Genomic DNA, 20,011 nt, shown 5'->3' with positions numbered 1-20,011 from the left:
CTTGGACTGCAAGGAGATTAAACCAGTCCATCCTAAAGGAAATCAGTCCTGACTATTCATTGGAAGGACTGATGCTGAAGCTGAAACTCCAATACTTTGGCCATCTGATGCAAAGAACTGACTCACTGGAAAAGACCCTGATTCTGGGAAAGACTGAAGGCAGTAGGAGAAGGGGATGACAGAGGATGAGATGGTTGGATGTACCACTGACTTGATGGACATGAGTTTGAGCAAGCTCCGGGAATGGGTGTGGACAGGGAAGCCTGGCATACTGCAGTCCATGGGGTTGCAAAAAGTCAGACATGATTGCGCGACTGAACTAAACAGTCACTACAAATTCTAAAGATTGTTCTTCTTTAACATGGTTGCAAAATTTTGTGTGTCTAGGGAAAGGTCCCAGATTTTTCATCAGATTCTCAATGAGGTCCATGATGCACAAATGGATTAAATCTATATGATAACATCTTGAGACTAAGATAAATTTTACAGGAGGGTTAAAGCATAGTGGCTAATGATAGAGCTCTCAAAGTCATGAGTTCATGAAGGTGAGTTCAATTTCTGGTCCTGTCACTTAACAGATGTTTAACCTTTAGCATCTTATCTGATGTCCTTGTCCCTTGATTTCCCCTTCTGTAAAATGTATAAAATAAAATGAACCTAATATGGGTGTTCAGAAGATTAAGTGAAATAATAAACGTATTTAAAGAGTACCTGGCACTTGGGTAATGTTCCCTAAGTGTTACCTATTGTACTGAAAAATATGTAGACAAGATAAATTCTCAGCTTAAAAGATTATATAGTAGAATTGCAATCATGTCCCCACACTTTTAAATTCATTTTCAATTTCATAGGGCTTTTAGAAGCGAGTACTTGATTTCCTGTGACAGCAAACAGAAAGACAACCACCCATTTATATGGTGATGACCTGGTTCTACTTAAAGAATATATTGATCTCACAGCCAATTACTGCCAGAAGGAACAGCTCAAGCACGACTGTGCCAAAACCAAATGTGTCAGTTTTAGGAGATGTTCTTCAGGACTTAAATGGATAGTATTTTGAAAGCATTCAAAATGCTAACCCTTTTATTGTTTATTGTCTAGAGGGAAGTGTATTAATAGTTACTTCATCCTGGCAGGCCTGCTACGATACCATTTTATTCAATCAAATATTCCACTTGTGTCTTGTTATTTGGGTGAGGGGGATGACTGATAAATCCAGCTCACAAAAATCTTGCCATCCAAGAGCCTATCTTCCAGGCTTAAAGGTGCAGGACTTAGTGCTTCCATGGATTCTGCTCCATCATTGGTGCAAGTGATGAAGCTTTACAAAGCAAAGCCTGAGCCCTGCGGGCAGGTACTCCTCCAGGTACCTCTGCACAGCAAAAACATGGTTTGGGCTTGGAAAGGATGCAAAGTAGACCCTTTAATCCTGACTATACTTCCTCGATGTCTAAAATGTATGTGCCCAATCAACTGCAAGAAAAACCTCCATTTCATTCATCTGTAACCTTGGCATTGATTGACAGATACATGGCTCCAATATGTAGCCTGATGGACATCAGATTGTAACACGTTAAAAAGAACAATTATGTCCAATGTCAGCCAGCACTCAGGGAACGGGTTCTCTAATATCCTGCTGGTAACAGGAGTTAGTACAGTTCTTATGAGACTGACTTGGGAATTATCTAACAAAATCTTTAAAAGTGAATGCTTATTGATTCACCAATTCCACTTCTAAGAATTTATTCCAAGGAAATGATCTTACAACTGCATAAACGGTATGGATAAGAATGTTAATTTAGAACCTGTTTATAATACAAACAAGGGCTTCCCTGGTGGCTAAGAGGTTAAAGCATCTGCCTCCAATGCGGGAGACCCAGGTTCGATCCCTGGGTCGGGAAGATACCCTGGAGAAGGAAATGGTAACCCAGTCCAGTATTCTTGCCTGGAGAATTCCATGGACAGAGGAGCCTGGCGGGCTACAGTCCATGGGGTCGCAAAGAGTCAGACACGACTGAGTGACTTCACTTCACTTCTATAATACAAACAGTTGCAAAAAGAACTTAAGGTTGACAACATTAAAACAATTATGGTATTGCCTTATATTGAAATTCTATGCAGTTATTAGAAGGAAAATTTAGATGTATTTAAATATTGGTATGAAAAGATATCTGTGACATAAATTTAAAAAAACAGGTGTGATCTCATATGCATTTGTGTATATTTATATATTATATATCGGAGAAGGCAGTGGCAGCCCACTCCAGTACTCTTGCCTGGAAAATAACATGGGTGGCGGAGCCTGGTAGGCTGCATGCATTCCATGGGGCCGCTAAGAGTTGGACACGGCTGAGCGACTTCACTTTCACTTTTCACTTTCATGCACTAGAGAAGGAAATGGCAGCCCACTCCAGTACTCTTGCCTGGAGAATCCCAGGGATGGGGAAGTCTGGTTGGCTTCCATCTATGGGATCGCACAGAGTTGGACATGACTGAAGCAACTTAGCAGCAGCAGCAGCATATATTATATATACATGTGTGAATATACATTATATATAATTATATGAAAAAATAAACAATATTTCTAGAAAGCTATACACTGGAAGGTGAACAGTGGTAATTTATAATGTTTGAGACTGAGCAATTATTATTTTTTTCTTATGCTATTCCATCTTTTATTTAAAATGATCAGCATATAAAACTTTTTTAAACAGAAAAAATAAATTATTAAAAAAATCTTACACTCATATGATAGCACTTTTACTTGAAGATAGTCCAAGATATGTATTGAGATTCATACATACAGAATCTCTAAACTCTTTCTTTGTATCTTGTACCAATACTGGAACAAGCAAACCTAAATGCCTTTAGAAGACAGGTGGGCAAATTAAGTGAAACAGGATATCAGGCAAAGGGAAAAGAAAGTGATCATGTTTAACTATAGAGCACATACCTAGTCCAAATGCTTTCAAATTCATAAAGCTTTCCAAGCACTCAAAATACATCTACAGGTTGAATCTGAACAGCAAGCTGCTAATAAGGACCTTTGCAGTATAAATCTACACACATGCAGAACATTACTGTAACTCTCCCACACAACTCATCAGTACTCCCTCCCCTCCTCTTAAAGGTGGCTTAAGCAGTATCTATAAAGGAGATAATTTTCTTCATATTTGTAAAATTATCTTCCTAAAATTTAATATAAGAAAAAGGCTTGTTTTTCTTGGTAAATGTTAATTTCATAACAGAATGAAAGCAGCATATTTAATTGGTGTTCTCTATTTTTGTTATTTGTTGTTCTAGAAAGCTCCCATATGTCCCTTAGCCTAGGTTTTCTGTAAAATTGTCTTTCCCTCTCTACCACTTAGTTCTTACTCACTTTCTTTAATCTTTACAGTACATGTATTAATCTTACATTTGAGTATATGTATATATATGACTTTAAATATTTTTGAAATTCAGACTGGACAAAGGGAAGTAGCAATGATATACTGAAAAAATAACATCAGCATGCAATAAAATAATTGTAATGACTTGCAAACATGCTTTATATATTTTGTATTATCTCTATTTGCCAAAATTTAAACTACAAAGTATAGACTGCAAATGTAATATGGGAAATTTAACAGCTAACATGGAAAAGAACCAGGAACACAACAGGTAAAAAGAAAAGGCTAAGTGGGTGGGAAATAGAAGTTTTTAAAAGGTGGAATAATTGCATTATAGAGTATGCATGTGCAGCGACCATTGTGCCAAAAATAACAGAAAACAAACAGCATCTTTCTTGTGCTTGCGCTCAGTCACTTTAGTCATGTCCATCTCTTTGGGACCCCATGGACTATAGCCTACCAGGTTCCTCTGTCCATTGGGGATCCTCCAGGCAAGAATACTGGAGTGGATTGCCATTTCCTTCTCCAGGGGATCTTTCCAACCCAGGGATAGAACCTGTGCCTCCCCTGCATTGGCAGGCAGGTTCATTACCACTAGTGCCACCTGGGAAGCCCAGTACCCTCACAGGGATCTGGATAAGTTGTCTGCAGAGTCCATATTCCATCCTCTCTGGGTCCTGTGCCTGCCTTCCCACCTCCCAGGCTTCTCTACCTGCTTCTAGCTGCTGCTTTACTGCCCACCCACCAATAACCTCTAATCACTCAAAAACTGGAAATGAGAATATAAATATTCCTCAAACTTGAAGTTTTGGAACTAAGATGTTTATTAAAAATTAAAAATTGATGACAGGTAATTATCAAAATGAAATGTGCTAAGATGAGTAATATTAAAATTAATTATTAAATATTTTAAATGGTATGTTATTTTCACATTTATAAGCTGCTTCTTTTTTAGGAATAAAAGTTTTAAGATCAATGAAATGCTGGAAAATTCTTTAAAGTAAGCTCTCATATAAATTCAAGGCATGTGCTAAGTCAAAAGTGCAACTTTGATGATAAAAAGCTAAGCAATACTCAGCTCAGTGAGATATACATATAACAAAGAACATTACCCTAACCAGTCTCGTTTTTATTGTCTACTAAAATAAAATTCAATTTAAAGAAATAAGACCCAAATATAAAAGAATAAGTTGGCTACTTGTAAGAAATACATTCCTTGTTTAACTATATATCTTGAACTCTCATTGAAATGAAACAAAACAAAACATTTTAGAAATTAATAATCAAAAGCTGGATGAGAAAGTAATCTCATACAAATGCCTAAACAGCATTCAGTATGAAGATTTCCTAAAACATTTCAGGGTGTAAAGTCAAGAAATTTTTTTAAAAATTATTTCTTTAGTCAAAGATAATGACTAAATATCTAAAGAGAAAGAACTTTCATATACGTCTAAATGTAAGGAAAGACTCAGAAACAAATAAAACTTCCAAAAATGTGTTTTTTACCCCAAACAAGAAAAGCACAATAGAGTGTGAGAGACAAAGGATATTTCTGAATTGATAAAAAAAAAAAATAAAATGAATATGGAGAATGAAGTACTCTGATGATGTATGGACTCCACAGCATCAACATTCAATAAACATTAAAGACACAATGCAGGTATAGATTGACAATCTAAAAATAATTACCAACAGAGACAAACAAAAACAGCACTATCATCACTACCCTAGGATACCAAAGAGAGGGTCATATAACGATGAAGTGTATTTCATTCTCCTAAGACAGGGGAGTGTGGTAGAATTACTGAGTGCTATTAAAACACTGGAGGGTTTCTACAGAAAAGTCTGCAAGATAGATGTAATTACTGTGGGATTATAAATCTACCCACTAAGGTGATGAATTAATGTCCAAAATAAATACCGAGAAACTCAGAATCAACAAATTAGCAGCAAATTACAGAGAAAACAATCACATGATGTCTGAGGTCCCATTTCAGTGAAGCTCCACCATGAAAGAGCCAGCAATGAAGCTGGCAGTGATTCTGAAGCAGCAGCAGCAGCAGCAATCCATAAAGCCTTCTTAATTTTCTTGTCATTTAAGAATTAAGCCGCTTCCAGTGCACACTGATCCTACCAGGTGCACTAAATTGATGTCATTATGAGCCATCAGGAAATACCCACCGAGACCTATACCAACACTGAGAAGTTTTGTTAAACAGCTGTGTGTTTTAATTGATTTGTATTATTTAAAATAGAACAGTTAAAAGTCAGTTATAGGATGTTGTGTAAAAGAGATGCCTAAAGACTCTAGGGAGACTGAGTTCAGAAGAAAGCCAATCACTGGAACTTCACTCGAGCACTTAAGATTATTACTAGAGGAAGCACAATTAAATCATCAGTTTATCAACCATCATTATAAATCACCAGGCAACATATCAAGCTTCATTATTTAAGAATCCTTAACCAGTGACTTCCTGCATCACTGAGAGTCAAAAGCAATCTATTCTCCAAGAGGTACCTAAGCAGTTTCAGATTTTTTGCTGTGTGTGTGTTTACCCTGAGAGATTTATCATGGAAATATAAAGAAAATTCACTAAAATTATCATACCTTTGCATGTTTCAGACATGCTAAAATCTTCCAAGTGAAATTAGTGGTATTTGGGGCATGCAGAATGTGTACTCAAGACTTCTAGGCCGGTTCTCTCACAATTCTCCCATGTATGAAATCACATGGGAAAATAAGCATCGAGTTTCTTCCCACTTCTATCCATCCAATCCCATTCATTTACTCGCACTTGGACAGCCTTCCCCAGACATAAATAATCAGAAAATAAAGTACCTCAAAATTCCTAGTTTTCCAAATCTAAAGCACACAGTTCAGGTGTTAGAAACTATATATTTGAAAGGAGATGACACAGGTTGAGTTTTGTATACAACCCTTTCTCTTACTCTTCGCACCAACTCTATGTAGATGCTGCCATTAATTTTAATGGAAAGATAAGACATGAAGAGTTTTTGTTATTTGCCCAAGGTCAGATAGCTCATAAGTGGTGGTACCCAAAGTTAAATCCACTCTGCCTGATATAGCACCTAGATAAACATTCTGAAAGGAAGAAAACCTCCTTGGAGAAGGGCTAATGCCATTCAAACATTTGCTTATTTAATGATATTAAGAAATTATTAACAACTTTAGTTGTGATAATAGAATTGTGGTTATTTTTTTAAAGAACTCTTACCTTTTTAAAATAAACTTTTTTGAGATAAATGTGGATTCACATGCAGTTGTAAGAAATGATACAAAGAGATTGCTCATACCCTTTACTCAGTTCCCTCAATGGGAATATGTTGCAAAACAAACCTACATTATCACAACCATGATACTGACATTGATACAGTCAGATACAGAACATTCCTATTGCCACCTGATTCCCTCCTTGTCTTTTATAACCACACCCACTTTCCTCCTACCCATAACCTCTGAAAACTGCAGTCTATTCTCCTACCTATAATTTTCTCATCTCAAAAACGTTAGCTAAATGGAATCATTTACCAGGCAATCTTTGGGAACTGACTTTTTGCACTCAATAATTCTCTGGCGATTCATTCAGGTTGTTGGTTACTTTGAATTACTGAGTAGTATCCGGGGTAAGGATGTACCATTATTTGTTTAACCATGCACCTCCTAAAGAACTTCAGAGTTGTTTCCATTTGGGCTATTATGAATAAAGCTGCTATAAACATTTGTGGAGAGCCCTTATCTTCTAAACATACATACTTAAATGATTATGGATGAGATAATATGTCTAGAATTTGCTACCAAAAAAATTAGATCAGGTGAGATACCAAAATAATAAGATTGGTCATTAGTTTGTAAGTGTACTATACCAGGGGTCCCAAACTCCCAGTACCTGTACATGGTCTGTTAGGAACTGATCTGCACAGCAAGTGAGTGGTTGTCTTTCCTGGTGCCAAAAAGGCTGAGGACCACTACACTACACTATTATCTCTATTTTTGTATTATGTTTATAATTTCCCATATTATATATATTGTACATATTCCCATATTATACAAATTCCCATATGTATTATATTTATAATTTCTCATAATAAAAAAATTTTAAAAAGAAGACAGTAAGAAAAATTACTTATCTGATCACTACACACTCACATATACAAATATACATATCTTCAAGTAAAACTAGAAGTATGATTTCTTGTCTTTTGATTTTAGCCTCTGCCAAGATTATAGGAGTTCTTTACCTAAAACACAGTGCCCACACCTTCCAGTGATCATTATTGTGACAGTCACTGTACCAATTTAGGCAGATCCAAGCTAGGCACCTGTTCACTTTCTTCTAGAAATTCTTTATTAGGCTGCAAGGTTGAGATAATAGGTAGTCTATGATGTTGGACAAAAGCAGGTAAGTAATCACCATAATCAAATGTATGAGATTCATGAGTGGCTTGTCTTCAAAAGAGAGAGTTCATAACTGACATGAATAGGTCCTTATCATCAAGACAAATGCTGAGGGAACAGAAGTGTGATTACTGAAGATGAAGAGCAACAAACTATATGAGCACAATCAAGCCTGAAAATGAAGTGAAACGCATGTTATATTATGCAAAGACTGCTTTTGTTTTTAAGCCACTCTGGAGGACAGGATATTCTTATTATGTTCAGTCTGCAAGCTAATGGTTCTTTAGTATAATTCTGCAAAATGGTGTCTACTATTTGGTGCCACCAATATCCTATCAGCTCACTCTTCCCCAGTGCTGTACCACACCCTCCCTCTCACAGCACTGAGGACACCCTATTTTTTCTCCATATGGGGCCTTACAAAAATGAGGACACACTCTCTCAAAGATCTCAGGCAAAGAACAGCACATAAACAGCAACCCATTAGCTAAACTGGGATTAAAAACTAAGACCTCCAAAGTGAATATTCATAATGAGTTTCAAATACCAAGTTAGTACAATGGCAACAAATAAGTTTCCCTTGCTAGGTGTTCAGTGCCTGGAGATACACTGTGATGAGCAATTCTAAAGCCTAAATAAAGTGCGTTATCAAAAGTGGAGATACCTGTCCACAAGATCAATCCCAATAAGACACATTCCAAAGGAACACCTAAATGTTATACTTAGATTACCATTTGGGTGTATCAAATATCCCTCCCAATAAGTGGGCCTCATACTTGGTATTAAGATGGTAATTCTTATTGTGATAGGATCTGATCATTACTACCATACTCTGCTAAGTAGGAAAAAGAGTCGGCTAACAGGCAGTCTGTATCATGCTTAAATGCCTGTAAACTATTAATAAAAGATACTAGTCAATTCCATTTAAAACTATCAATATACAGATTGGGTCATGTGGTTGGGTTAGCAACTTAGGTATCCAATCAGTGGAACAAAATCTCTCGACAACATCATATTAGGAAATTAAGAAAATATGGTTGAGTTCAAAAATCTTATTTATATGTCACAAGTCAGAACAGAGACATGTGAAATTAAAGCCCAAAATGACACAGACCATCCAGAATTGTGCTTTGGTTTGCACTGAGGAGATTAATGATAGGGCTGCTAGAGACATAAAAAGGAAAAACATAAGATTTGGGCTCAGGTGCATAATATAAAACATAATTGAGAAGAAGCAGACAAAAAAGGCACTGCAGTTAAATACATATATATTTTTGGATGTTCCCTTCCTCTATCCTTTGCTGTCTTCTTTGACTCTCAAAACCAAGCATTTTCCAGGGCCTGTGGATTCTGACTCTACAGTTTATATTTTTGGACAGTTTGTGGTCACTGACAAGACACTGGAAGTTGAATCACTTAGCACTCACCTTGACATACTTAAAGGTTAGTATAAAACACTTTGCATAAAATAAAAGGCTCTTGCCAAAAACCTTTGTGATGGATTTGCTTATATATCTCATTACATTATCCTCATAGCAACCACTGATTTCTGGTCTACAGAACTGGGATTTAAAAGGGACCATTTTTGTAAGCTGAAGTGGTTTCTGAGAAACGGACATGTGAAAGAAGGAGGGGGAAATATAGAGAGAACAAAGGCAACAAGAGAACGCATTAAACTGGAAAGAATTCCAAGAACACGCTGTATAGCATGGGTTTGGGGAAGTGAACAGCCATGTATGGCAGGAGCTGAGACTGTGTAGTGTGGGGGAGGAGGAGATAAGCTGGCAAGGGCCAGCGGGACCCAGGGATTGGCAGCCCTGGAACCCAGGCAAGGCATTTAGACCACACACCATAGCCCCTTGGACAGCTACTGCAGGCTTGCTGCATGGTTAGGAAAACACGACTAAAGGGAAGGGGCAGGGAGGAAAGGAGCGGAAGACCAAAGGTAGGTTTTACTAGTTGTTCCAGGTGAGGCACAGGGTGCAAACCAGGAAGGTGATGGTAGGAACAGAAAAAAAGGATTAATTTTGAGCAGGGGGCGGGGGGAGGTGTGGTGGTGTGTGACTCTCATATATTTAAAACTTGTTTTTTTCCTCAATTAAAACCTAAGAAATGGTCATTTGCAATCATTGTCAGAGAACTACATATGAGATGCTAAGGATTCTTAAGTTGATTGGGAGGTAAACTGTCATTATGATCAAACACATAAGAGGGCATAAAAATTCTAATGGCTGATAAAGTCATTTTTAAAGGAAGCTTTGATTAAGCTTCACAGAGGCTGGGAGAAAATAAGATTTTTGATATAAGTAAAAAAGAGACCATGATTGGTTGCAAGGTAATGAATATTTTTTGAAAATCTCTAAAATAATTAGTTGCTGATTTTAGCAAGGCAGTAATAATGACTTACATGATTAACAAACTTATTTTCTCTACTTTTGCAAATATACTTTTTATATCTACTTTTGCAGATCTATTTTTGCAACTTTTTAAAATCACTATTGCAAACGTATTATTCATCAAAAGTAATTTTTTTTTTCCTGCAAATGCACCTATGAGTAAAACTCTGAAGCAGTAAGAGGTGACACACACTAAATCATCCATTTCTTGGTGTATATGCCAACTTTGTTTCTGTTCTCACTTAATAAATTTTTATTGAAAATCTACTGTATGATAAGTACTGCGCTGGTGCTGGTTATACAATGGAGAGAAGAAAAAAAAAGGTCTAGCCACAAGAGTACACACAGTATAATGGAAAAAATTAATTTAAAAAATCCAAATACATAATTTAAATTTTTAACATGTACTATGAAAGAAAATTACAGGGTGCTATGAGGGCTTATACAGAGAAGCTAAACCAAGCCTGGGTCTGGTAAGATGTTTTAAAGGAAAGTGTCTTTGAACTGAAATCTGTAAGAAAGTAGAGGAATGAAATAGAAAAAAAAAAAGAAGAAGAGAGACAAAGCTAGAAGAAAAGACGTGCAGAGGGAAGGAATCACATATAAAAATGAAAACATTCTCTAACCTGTTGAGTAATAGTGTCCCATGGTCCCTGCAGCAATCTCATCTTATAGCACTCATGAACTCCTTCCCAGATGTCCTTCAGAGCTAAAGGTCTTCCATCTGTGAAAGTAAAGACTGCCAGTTAGTAATTGATTGGACACGGTGGTGCTTAATGTCTATCTAAAACTACTGAAAGAATATTATAACTTTTTAAAAAACCTTTACTTAGTATACATACTGTTTATATATCAAAAGAGTACTGTATGAATTACTATTTTCTTCCAGAGGGAAATTTAAATAATCAAACTTCTCTCCATCCATCGAGCAGTAAAATTATCTGCTCACTTATTGCCTGTAGGAATTTTACAAAATAAATAAGATCCAAATGTGTTTTAGAGAAAACTGATAAATAGAAGCATCAGCAAAGGACCAGGTAGACAGACTCACATATTCACAAGGGTGTACTATGGATACCTCTGAAGTCTTCATACTTCCTTTATTCCTTAAATCAGACCATCCATGTGCTTCCTTCACCCTCCTGTTGACTGAATGTCTGTAATGTTCAAACCACTCTGTTGGGTACCATGAGGAATAGAAGGAAAGCACATAATTTCTCCTAGTAAGGAGTGTTTCCCGAGTAGGGAAACTAGGACAAGTATATATCAGTAAATATTGATACTAAAATCAGTATTTTGTATTGATTGGTAGATTGGTCATAGCCAGAGGAAAACTGCAGTTCTCTGAAAGTCCAGAGGAGGGAGATATTAACACCCACTGTCTGTTAGGGGTGGAGGGACTTGAGAAGGACTTGCCATGCAGAAATCAGTAAAATCTTTAGTGAACAATCCTTTTCTTTAAGGATTAAGCAACTTCAGTTATTCACCTATATTCATAATCACCCAAATAATGTATTTTACGAAGAACAGTATGACACAAGTAAAGTGGAGAAATAGATATCTAGGTTCAGAAAAGAAAGCGGAAAGAAGGAATTACGATAAAATCACACCGCTGAAAAGAAGGTGGTCTTAACATTAGAATTTATTGCCGTGTTGTGCTTAGTTGCTCAGTCATGTCCAACTCTTTGTGACCCCATGGACTGCAGCCCACAAGGCTCCTCTGTGCATGAGGATTCTCCAGGACAGAACACTGGAGTGGGTTGCCATGCCCTCCTCCAGGGGATCTTCCCAACTCAGGGATCGAACTCAGGTCTCCCACAATGTGGGTAGATTCTTTACAGACCAAGCCACCAGAGAAGCCCAAGAATACTGGAGTGGGGTAACCTATCCTTCTCCAGGGGGTCTTCCCAACCCAGGGATTGAACCGCCATCTCCTGCATTGTACGTTGATTCGTTACCATCTGAGCTACCAGGGAACCTTCAGAATTTAGTGTGTTACTTGGCTCATTTAGAGTCAATCGAGTCCTCAAGACTTAGGGGTGTGCTCTTTTCTTTAAACAAGTAGACAATATCATTTAAAGAAAACTCATCAGCCTATTAGATCCAAAGAAGTATTTGGTCATTAGGTATGATACAACTTGGAGAAATAATCTACTCAAAAGCCCTCCAAATCAAAATGTATTGCATTCAGACTTAAAGGCATAAGTACAGATGTGGGGTGTAGGGGAAGAGCAGGAGATCTGAAGTCCATGCTGAGTTTGAATCCTGGTGTTGGCACTTAATTCTCTATGTGACTACAAGTTATTTTCTAACTGAAGTATAGTTAATTTACTCTTTTGCTTTTAACTTTACCTGAAAACGAGGATAGTAATCCTTCTCAAATTCTATCCTTGTGAATGGCTTACATCAGTGAACACACCAGGACTGTGTCAGGCACATAACAATTCAGTATATATTAGGTATCTCCTCCTAGCCCCCATTGCACCATTCCAGTAATTCTCATAGCTTAGAGCTAAAAGATTCATTTATAGACCATTATTTCTTAAGAGTTTTCTCATGTTTCTATACCATGCACATTGTGTTTAAGACAGCAATATACTAATACCATAGACAGAGCATTTCTCATGTTTGACCTGAAAAGTTGAACTTTTCCTCAACCTTTATTTTCAATAAATAGCAATAGAATATTTTGATACATTTTCAATAAGTATCTTCATCTTGGCATTTATCTGGCAGCAGGAGACCATTATCTTGTGATAAATAGTTTTATTCCATTGACATTTCCATGTCTGTAAAATGAACAAGATTTATTCATCCAATTAACATTTGAATGTCATGTTTAGCTACAAGTTTAAAACAAGCTGCCTTCTGTATCTGTGTTATATTGTTGTCTGAACACATTTACAGAGAAGGGCCAAACTTTAATCTTAAGCCCTGCACATCTTCAAAATATGCATGTGTGTGTGTGTGTGTGTGTGTGTGTGTATGTGTACTGATGCTAGGGAAACAGCATCTTAGGTATGTCAGTGTCAAATAGAAAACCAAATAATCAAATTATTAAAAGCTGACATGCTTTTAAAATAATTTTCAAATGTCAAAGTTAAAAGAATCAGTCATAGAATAATAAAATGTTACAGCTGGTATAATTACTAATTTTAGATATAAGGTCTCAGGAAATATACATCTACCAAAATTATGGAGCCAGTTCATAACTACCCCAGGGCTGGAATCTCAGGACTCACAATTCTGTGCTCTTCCTGCTATTCCATGCTGTCTCTGAGGGTAAAGACTGCCTTTGTCCTTTCAACACCGCAGTGCTGCTGTGCAGTTCTAAGTCTCACTCACACACTGCAAATGTTTTATATTTACTGAATAAATGATAAATGAGAGAATACTTTCCTTAACTTTATTTCCACTGAAACAGGGAAAGGCTTTGCAGACCCACAGAAGAATGCTGGGTTTGAAATCTGTTAATCACTCCACCTGAGTGCAGGTGGGACCTGTGACTTGCTTCTAATCAATAGAATACAACAATGGTGATGGTTGTCACTCCTCTGACTGTATTATATTATATAAGACAGTCTTAGAAGAGTACAGTGAGAAAGTAGCTAATAGCTATGTGTTGTGAGCTGCCTGTAGCGATCATAACTTGGAAGGAGCAGCAAACCATGAAAAAAAAGTCAATCACAGGCATTACAAACTCTCACTTTTCAGCCTCTAACTACACCTTTCTTGTTTCACCCTAGTACAAGGTTTTTCTTTCTTTCTTTTTTGCCCATAATAATTTGTTTTAATTTTAAAATTGAAAAATAAATTCTGATAATCAGTAATGATCTCAATTTTATATCTCAAAATATTTCAGCCAACAATCTAAGGATGGGGTTAATGGTTTGGAAATTACCACTGTCAAGAACTTGCATATTCTGCTGGAAACATTCATGCAAAAGGCAAAAATCAGCAGCCTAGCAACATTGTGGAGAGACCCAAAACAAATGTTATAGAATATTTTCACCAGATTTGATGCTAGAATTTGAGGGTGTCATAAGTTTTCAGGCAACACCTAATTTAGAGAGAAAATTTAACACCTTAAATACAGGAATTAAAAAATGATCTCGTCCCCTTCCCACGGGAAGGGATATACGTATATTTAGAGCTGATTCATGTGGTTATACAGTACAAACCAACACAACACTGTAAAGCAATTATTCTCCAATTAGAAATAAAAAGAGTTGGGAGAAAAAAAATGATCTGGTCAACTTAGAATAACAGACAAGTATAAGGAATAAAAAAATAAGTTCAAAACATCAAAAGATGCATCATACTCCTTTACGTATGGTTATAAGAATGCTACCTGCTTGCTGTGAAGGAAACGGTGTTTTTTAAAGTGAATAAATGTGACTGCATTCTCCAATGTGTTTATAAAAATGTTTTAAAGTACATGTATCAATGATCAAATGAATGCTTGTGCAAGCTGCTTTAACAAGAATGTCAATCTTTCCAGTTTCTGCTGACCATTTACACTATAGAAGGTCTGATAATATGGCTGTGTCTCTCACATACAGATTTGACAATAATGATTTAATGAAGTATGACGTGGATTCTTTTCCCTAGGCCTTCATCATCAGTTCTCCTAGTCATAGCTCACACCTTCATGATCAAAGACATACACAAATTAGTTTGGTGATCTTTTACTCAAAAATAAAAATTTGACCTGATTAGCAATATCTTCAAAGCCATGACATATGCAACTGACATGAATAATATTTTCTAATATGACTGTGGCTCTAATTATTCTACAACCAAAATGGAGCCTTCAGAAATCCCACCAAAATCACTGAAATGAGATAATCAAATACATTTTTTTAATCACATCATAAAAATAGACCTTAAACATGGCAGAAACATGAATAATTTTGTGATTTTAGATCCATCTGCCTATTTATGAAAACTGAAGACCTAAAACTTTAATTTAAAATTAAAATGTGGACATAAACAAATACTTGGTTAAACTCATGAAACACATTATTATGTGCCTTCATGTTCAGTTGAAGTTATCTTCAATCAAGAACTTTAAGCCCTGTTTAGAGGGCCTATTTTTTCTATCTGGCCTCAGTCAGAGGAGACATAAGCATACTCAATCAACAACTCCCTAGTTTCAGACCCAAGATATTCGATAGCACCAATTTCAACATGCTTAGAAATCTCATTAATCACACTGAGCTGAGAAGCTCAGTAAAATCCCTTGCATACTTGAAAAACTGAAGTAGAAGCCAAAATAATTTCAGCAGCAACCTACAAAGTAAGCATGGTAAATTAAGGTCATTTATTTAACAATTGTTTATTGAGTGCCTACTATGTGCCTCTATCATCCAGAATGATATTACACATTTGAGCTAAAGGAATATTCTGTCAGCAACCTAAAATGTCAATGATAAAAAAGGAAGAGACTTTGGATGAAAAATAGAATAATTAAAAAGTACAATCTTTAGCAACTGCCAGTAGCGTTTAATTTAATATTTTCATTTAAAATCTCTCCATTGAATAATAACCTACATGTCAAGTAATCTATATATTATTCAAAATCTGAAGCTTTCTAAATTAAATTTCTCAGGGCTATTATTTTCATGAATCAAATAACATCATGAGATATTTCACTATCACTACCTAACTCTAGTGCAAGCATGCTGAAGTCACCTTTATCCTGTGGTGCATGCTTTCACTAAAATTTCATAACTCCAAAAAGAACATTAGAGAGAGTATAAATTATTTAGAGTAAATTTAGGAAAAATGTTCTGAATGTGGTCAGTAGAAATAAAATGGAAATGGTGGATTTTTCACAATGAAATTTGTCATTATTCAATATATTGTCTTCAACAAGGCTTTGAAGGCTATAAAAATTCATGTCATTCTCCACAGTAAGGCAGAGATGATGCTCCATCAAAGGAGAAAATTCATTTTTGCTTCAGTGAGTGTTAATTGTTCATGTACATTCTTATCAGCTACTGTGCTGGCTAATTCTGTAATTTTTATTTATTCCTACATCCACTTTTTACATTCTGAGTCTTTATTAGTCTCAAGAAATCTGAATGAAAATTCAAAAAACTATAGATTTTGGCAACTTCTCTTCAGTGTTACTTAAATTTTGGTGCTGCTTTGTGCAGTAAAGTTGGGAGTGGGGAGCTAAAGAGTTTGAATCTTAACTCCATAATTTTATATGTACTCTAGAATAAATAAACCATCTAACCTCTCTGAGCACTCAGTTTGCATGTCTGCACATCAGGGTAATAGCAGCTCCTATATTACACTGCTATTGTAAAGATTAAGATACAGAACTCAGCTGGCATTACTGAAAGGTACTACATGCCAAGCCCCACTTTATATATTAGCTCACAAACCTCAAAACTCTATAAAATAGGTATTATTATCTCAAATTTTTCTAGATGGTGAAAAAAAAGGAAACAAAAAGTTCAATAACTCCCACAAGATCACACAGTAAGAAGCAGAGTGAGGAATCAGAACCAAGCAGCTCCAGACCCTCCACTTTGTCCTGTACCAGGGGCTCTTTGTAAACTATAAAGTGGTACACACATATTTTAGCTGTGGTATTGTTTTTGTTGTCATTAGTAGTCACTACCAGCATTGCTTAACCTAAGACTATCTAGAATTTTGCCTTTCCTAGATTTTTTAATAGGGCAGGCTTGCCCTTTCCCACATCACTCCGGCCAGGGCTTCATCTGATCATCCAGCTCAAGATAATCTCTGCCCTCTGAGCCATGATGGCAACTTTCTCCCCATCTTTATTGGCTATAATGGATACATAGCATTGTGTAAGTTTAAGATATGTAACATGATGACTTCATACATGTATATTTTGGAAAATGGTTACCACAATAAAGTTAGTTAACACATCCATCCTCTCACATATTTAAAATTTGTGTGTATGTGTGTAGTTAGAACATTTCAAATCTACTCTCTTAGTAATTCTCAAGTATAAAATACAGTATTGTTAACTATGGTCATCATGCTCCTCATTAGATCCCCAGAACTTATTCATCTTATATCTGAAAATCTGTATTAACCTTTAACCAACATGTTCTCATTTCTCCCACCTCCCATCCAGCTTCTTTCAACCACTAACCTATTCTATGCCTGGTGAAAATTTTCTTTTTACCTCTCTTATGGCCATTAACATATTCTACTTGTTACAGTAAATTTCAAATTTGTCTTGTTTCCCTCAGTAGACTGTAAGCTCCTTGAGGGCATAAATCATCCCTGATTCCTTTATTCATCTCTGCATTCCAGAAACATTTTCTTGTCTTATCCATAAATATTTTCCAATGCTTGGATAGATGGATGTTCAACATTATTTCTAGAGCAATTTACCACAATTATTACTAAGAATAAAGATTGATGATTAAAAAGTCATCAATAAAATACTTCTCATATAAATCTATAGTATTAAGTAGATGAAGATATAGTGGAAATTTTATTTTTCACCATCCAAACATAGTTCCTATTTGGGAGATAAATTCCAAAATAAGCAGTAGGCAGAATCCCATTCTGTACCACTAAACCAAAGAGAGGTAGACATTCCCTCATCTTGTTACTTGTGCCTTCAGTTGACTCTATGATTTACCCTTCCAGTAAATTTTTTTCTGCTTATCACGGTCAGGGTCAGTTAATTGCAGCTAAGTATACTTAACTAATATAGTCCAGATAAGTGATTTATATAAGTATTGCTTAATATTTATCATTTTTTAGCCCCAGTGTTCTAAATGTCATACATTTGTCTAGTAATTTCACATGGAAAATGAATGTAAGACATCTTTCAGTTACATGAGAAAGTTCATGTATGTTACAATCCATTTTTATGAGGAATATGCCCAACAGCACAATAGAAGAATAATTTGGGGTCACCTTAAACTGTTCATATTCAAAAGCAGAGACATTACTTTGCCAACAAAGGTCTGTCTAGTCAAGGCTATGGTTTTTCCAGTAGTCAGGTATGGATGTGAGAGTTGGACTGTGAAGAAAGCTGAGTGCCAAAGAATTGATGCTTGTGAACTGTGGTGTTGGAGAAGACTCTTAAGAGTCCCTTGGACTGCAAGGAGATCCAACCACTCCATTCTGAAGGAGATCAACCCTGGGATTTCTTTGGAAGGAATGATGCTAAAGCTGAAACTGCAGTACTTTGGCCACCTCATGTGAAGAGTTGACTCATTGGAAAAGACTCTGATGCTGGGAGGGATTGGGGGCAGGAGGAGAAGGGGATGACAGAGGATGAGATGGCTGGATGGCATCACGGACTTGATGGACGTGAGTCTGAGTGACCTCCAGGAGTTGGTGATGGACAGGGAGGCCTGGCGTGCTGCAGTTCATGGGGTTGCAAAGAGTTGGTCAGGACTGAGCCACTGAACTGAACTCAACTGTTCACATTCTATGTTAAGAACTTACATTAATGCAGATGATATTATAACCTCTCATTTAAATTAAGTTAAACACTTAACCTAGAAGAAGTACACACAAGACTTTCTTGAGGACACAAGACTTTCTTGAGGAATCACTGTTTTCAGAAAACGTCCCAAGGGAAGCAACACTGGGTCTACAAGATACCCGAGACGCCAACTGTGAGATATTACTATTCATCAGAACTCTGAAGACCATATCACCAGATGCATATCTATATTAGGTCTGTTGGTTCTAAAGCAGAAAACACTCTACTTTCAATCCTATCCAAAGTGTTCTGAGGTTTTGATTTTAACCTCTTGCTCTGGCATACCAGTACTCAGCATTTTGGACTCCTGGCTCTCTCAAATCTCAGAACCCCCCAGAAAATGGACCAGTTCACACTGGTAGCAGCACCTTGACAACCCATCCAGCTTGATCTCCTTCCCATGGAGAACACAGTCTCCACCTTCTCAGCAGAGCACCTAATGTATGCACTTGAAGAACTCTGCTTTAACTTTATAGGAGGAGAAAACCAGTACACTATTTCCAGTTAGGCAGCCATTTTCCTCAGCATATTTTTTAAATAGACTAATGAATTTTTATGCTGTGCACACAGAAGGCACTCATGTACACTTTAATGGATGTTTCAAACAGGGCTTATCTTATCAAGAGTAAGTAGACAGAAGACATTATGGGACACAACACATTTATTTGTTCAGGAAAGCTGAAGTATAGCCTTTTACAGGTAAGAAAATAAATTTATCTGCCTTTTCATGTCTTCTTCCAGGCCTCTGAATCCACATAAAATCTGTTACTTTGTGTACATGATGCTTAGCACTAACATAGGTTAGAATAAACCCTTTAGTAAATTAGGTGTCCTTGTAGTTTTGTTTCACCTTTCTTTAATATGTTTTAAAATCAGACCTGATTTTTCAGTGGGATTCTATTCCCATCATGTGTTTTACCCCAGCATCCTACTTATACTTTAAATCCCCATAATGTTTCAAACATTTACCTGGTTCAACAAACAATCCTCATTAAATTCCCTCTGTCATTTAAACTTTTCAGTTTGAATATATTTATATTAATTTAAATTAATATTAAATAATTTATTTTTATTTGTATTTAAGAAAAATAACTTTCATTGTTTGCTCTTCAAATTTCATTTCAACCCCTAGAATCTCTTTTTAATGCACTAAAAGTCATGTTCCATTGCATAATTATGAACATTCTTAAAAATTCGCTATAATCAAATAAGACTCTAAATCTGCCAAGTCATATTCTACTTTCTGCTCATGATGGTGATGAACTGGAATCATTTTTGCCTTAATTTCTCGAATCTACCTATCTTTTCTGTTTAA

General features: G+C 36.2%; 1 protein-coding gene across 1 annotated transcript in view; it reads right to left on the bottom strand.

Annotated features, from left to right (window-relative positions):
- ATG10 (autophagy related 10) overlaps nucleotides 1-20,011 on the bottom strand; it is a 270,613-nt gene that overhangs the window by 59,898 nt on the left and 190,704 nt on the right. The window contains exon 5 of the mRNA XM_068981433.1: nucleotides 10,829-10,926. Coding sequence (XP_068837534.1) covers nucleotides 10,829-10,926 — 98 coding nt within the window. The remainder of the gene's footprint in view (nucleotides 1-10,828; nucleotides 10,927-20,011) is intronic.

The sequence above is a fragment of the Capricornis sumatraensis genome, chromosome 9 (assembly GCF_032405125.1).
Source record: "Capricornis sumatraensis isolate serow.1 chromosome 9, serow.2, whole genome shotgun sequence".
NCBI classification, from domain to species: Eukaryota; Metazoa; Chordata; class Mammalia; order Artiodactyla; family Bovidae; genus Capricornis; species Capricornis sumatraensis.
Note: the sequence above shows the minus strand (reverse complement) of the source record. Positions and strands in the feature narration are given on the sequence as shown.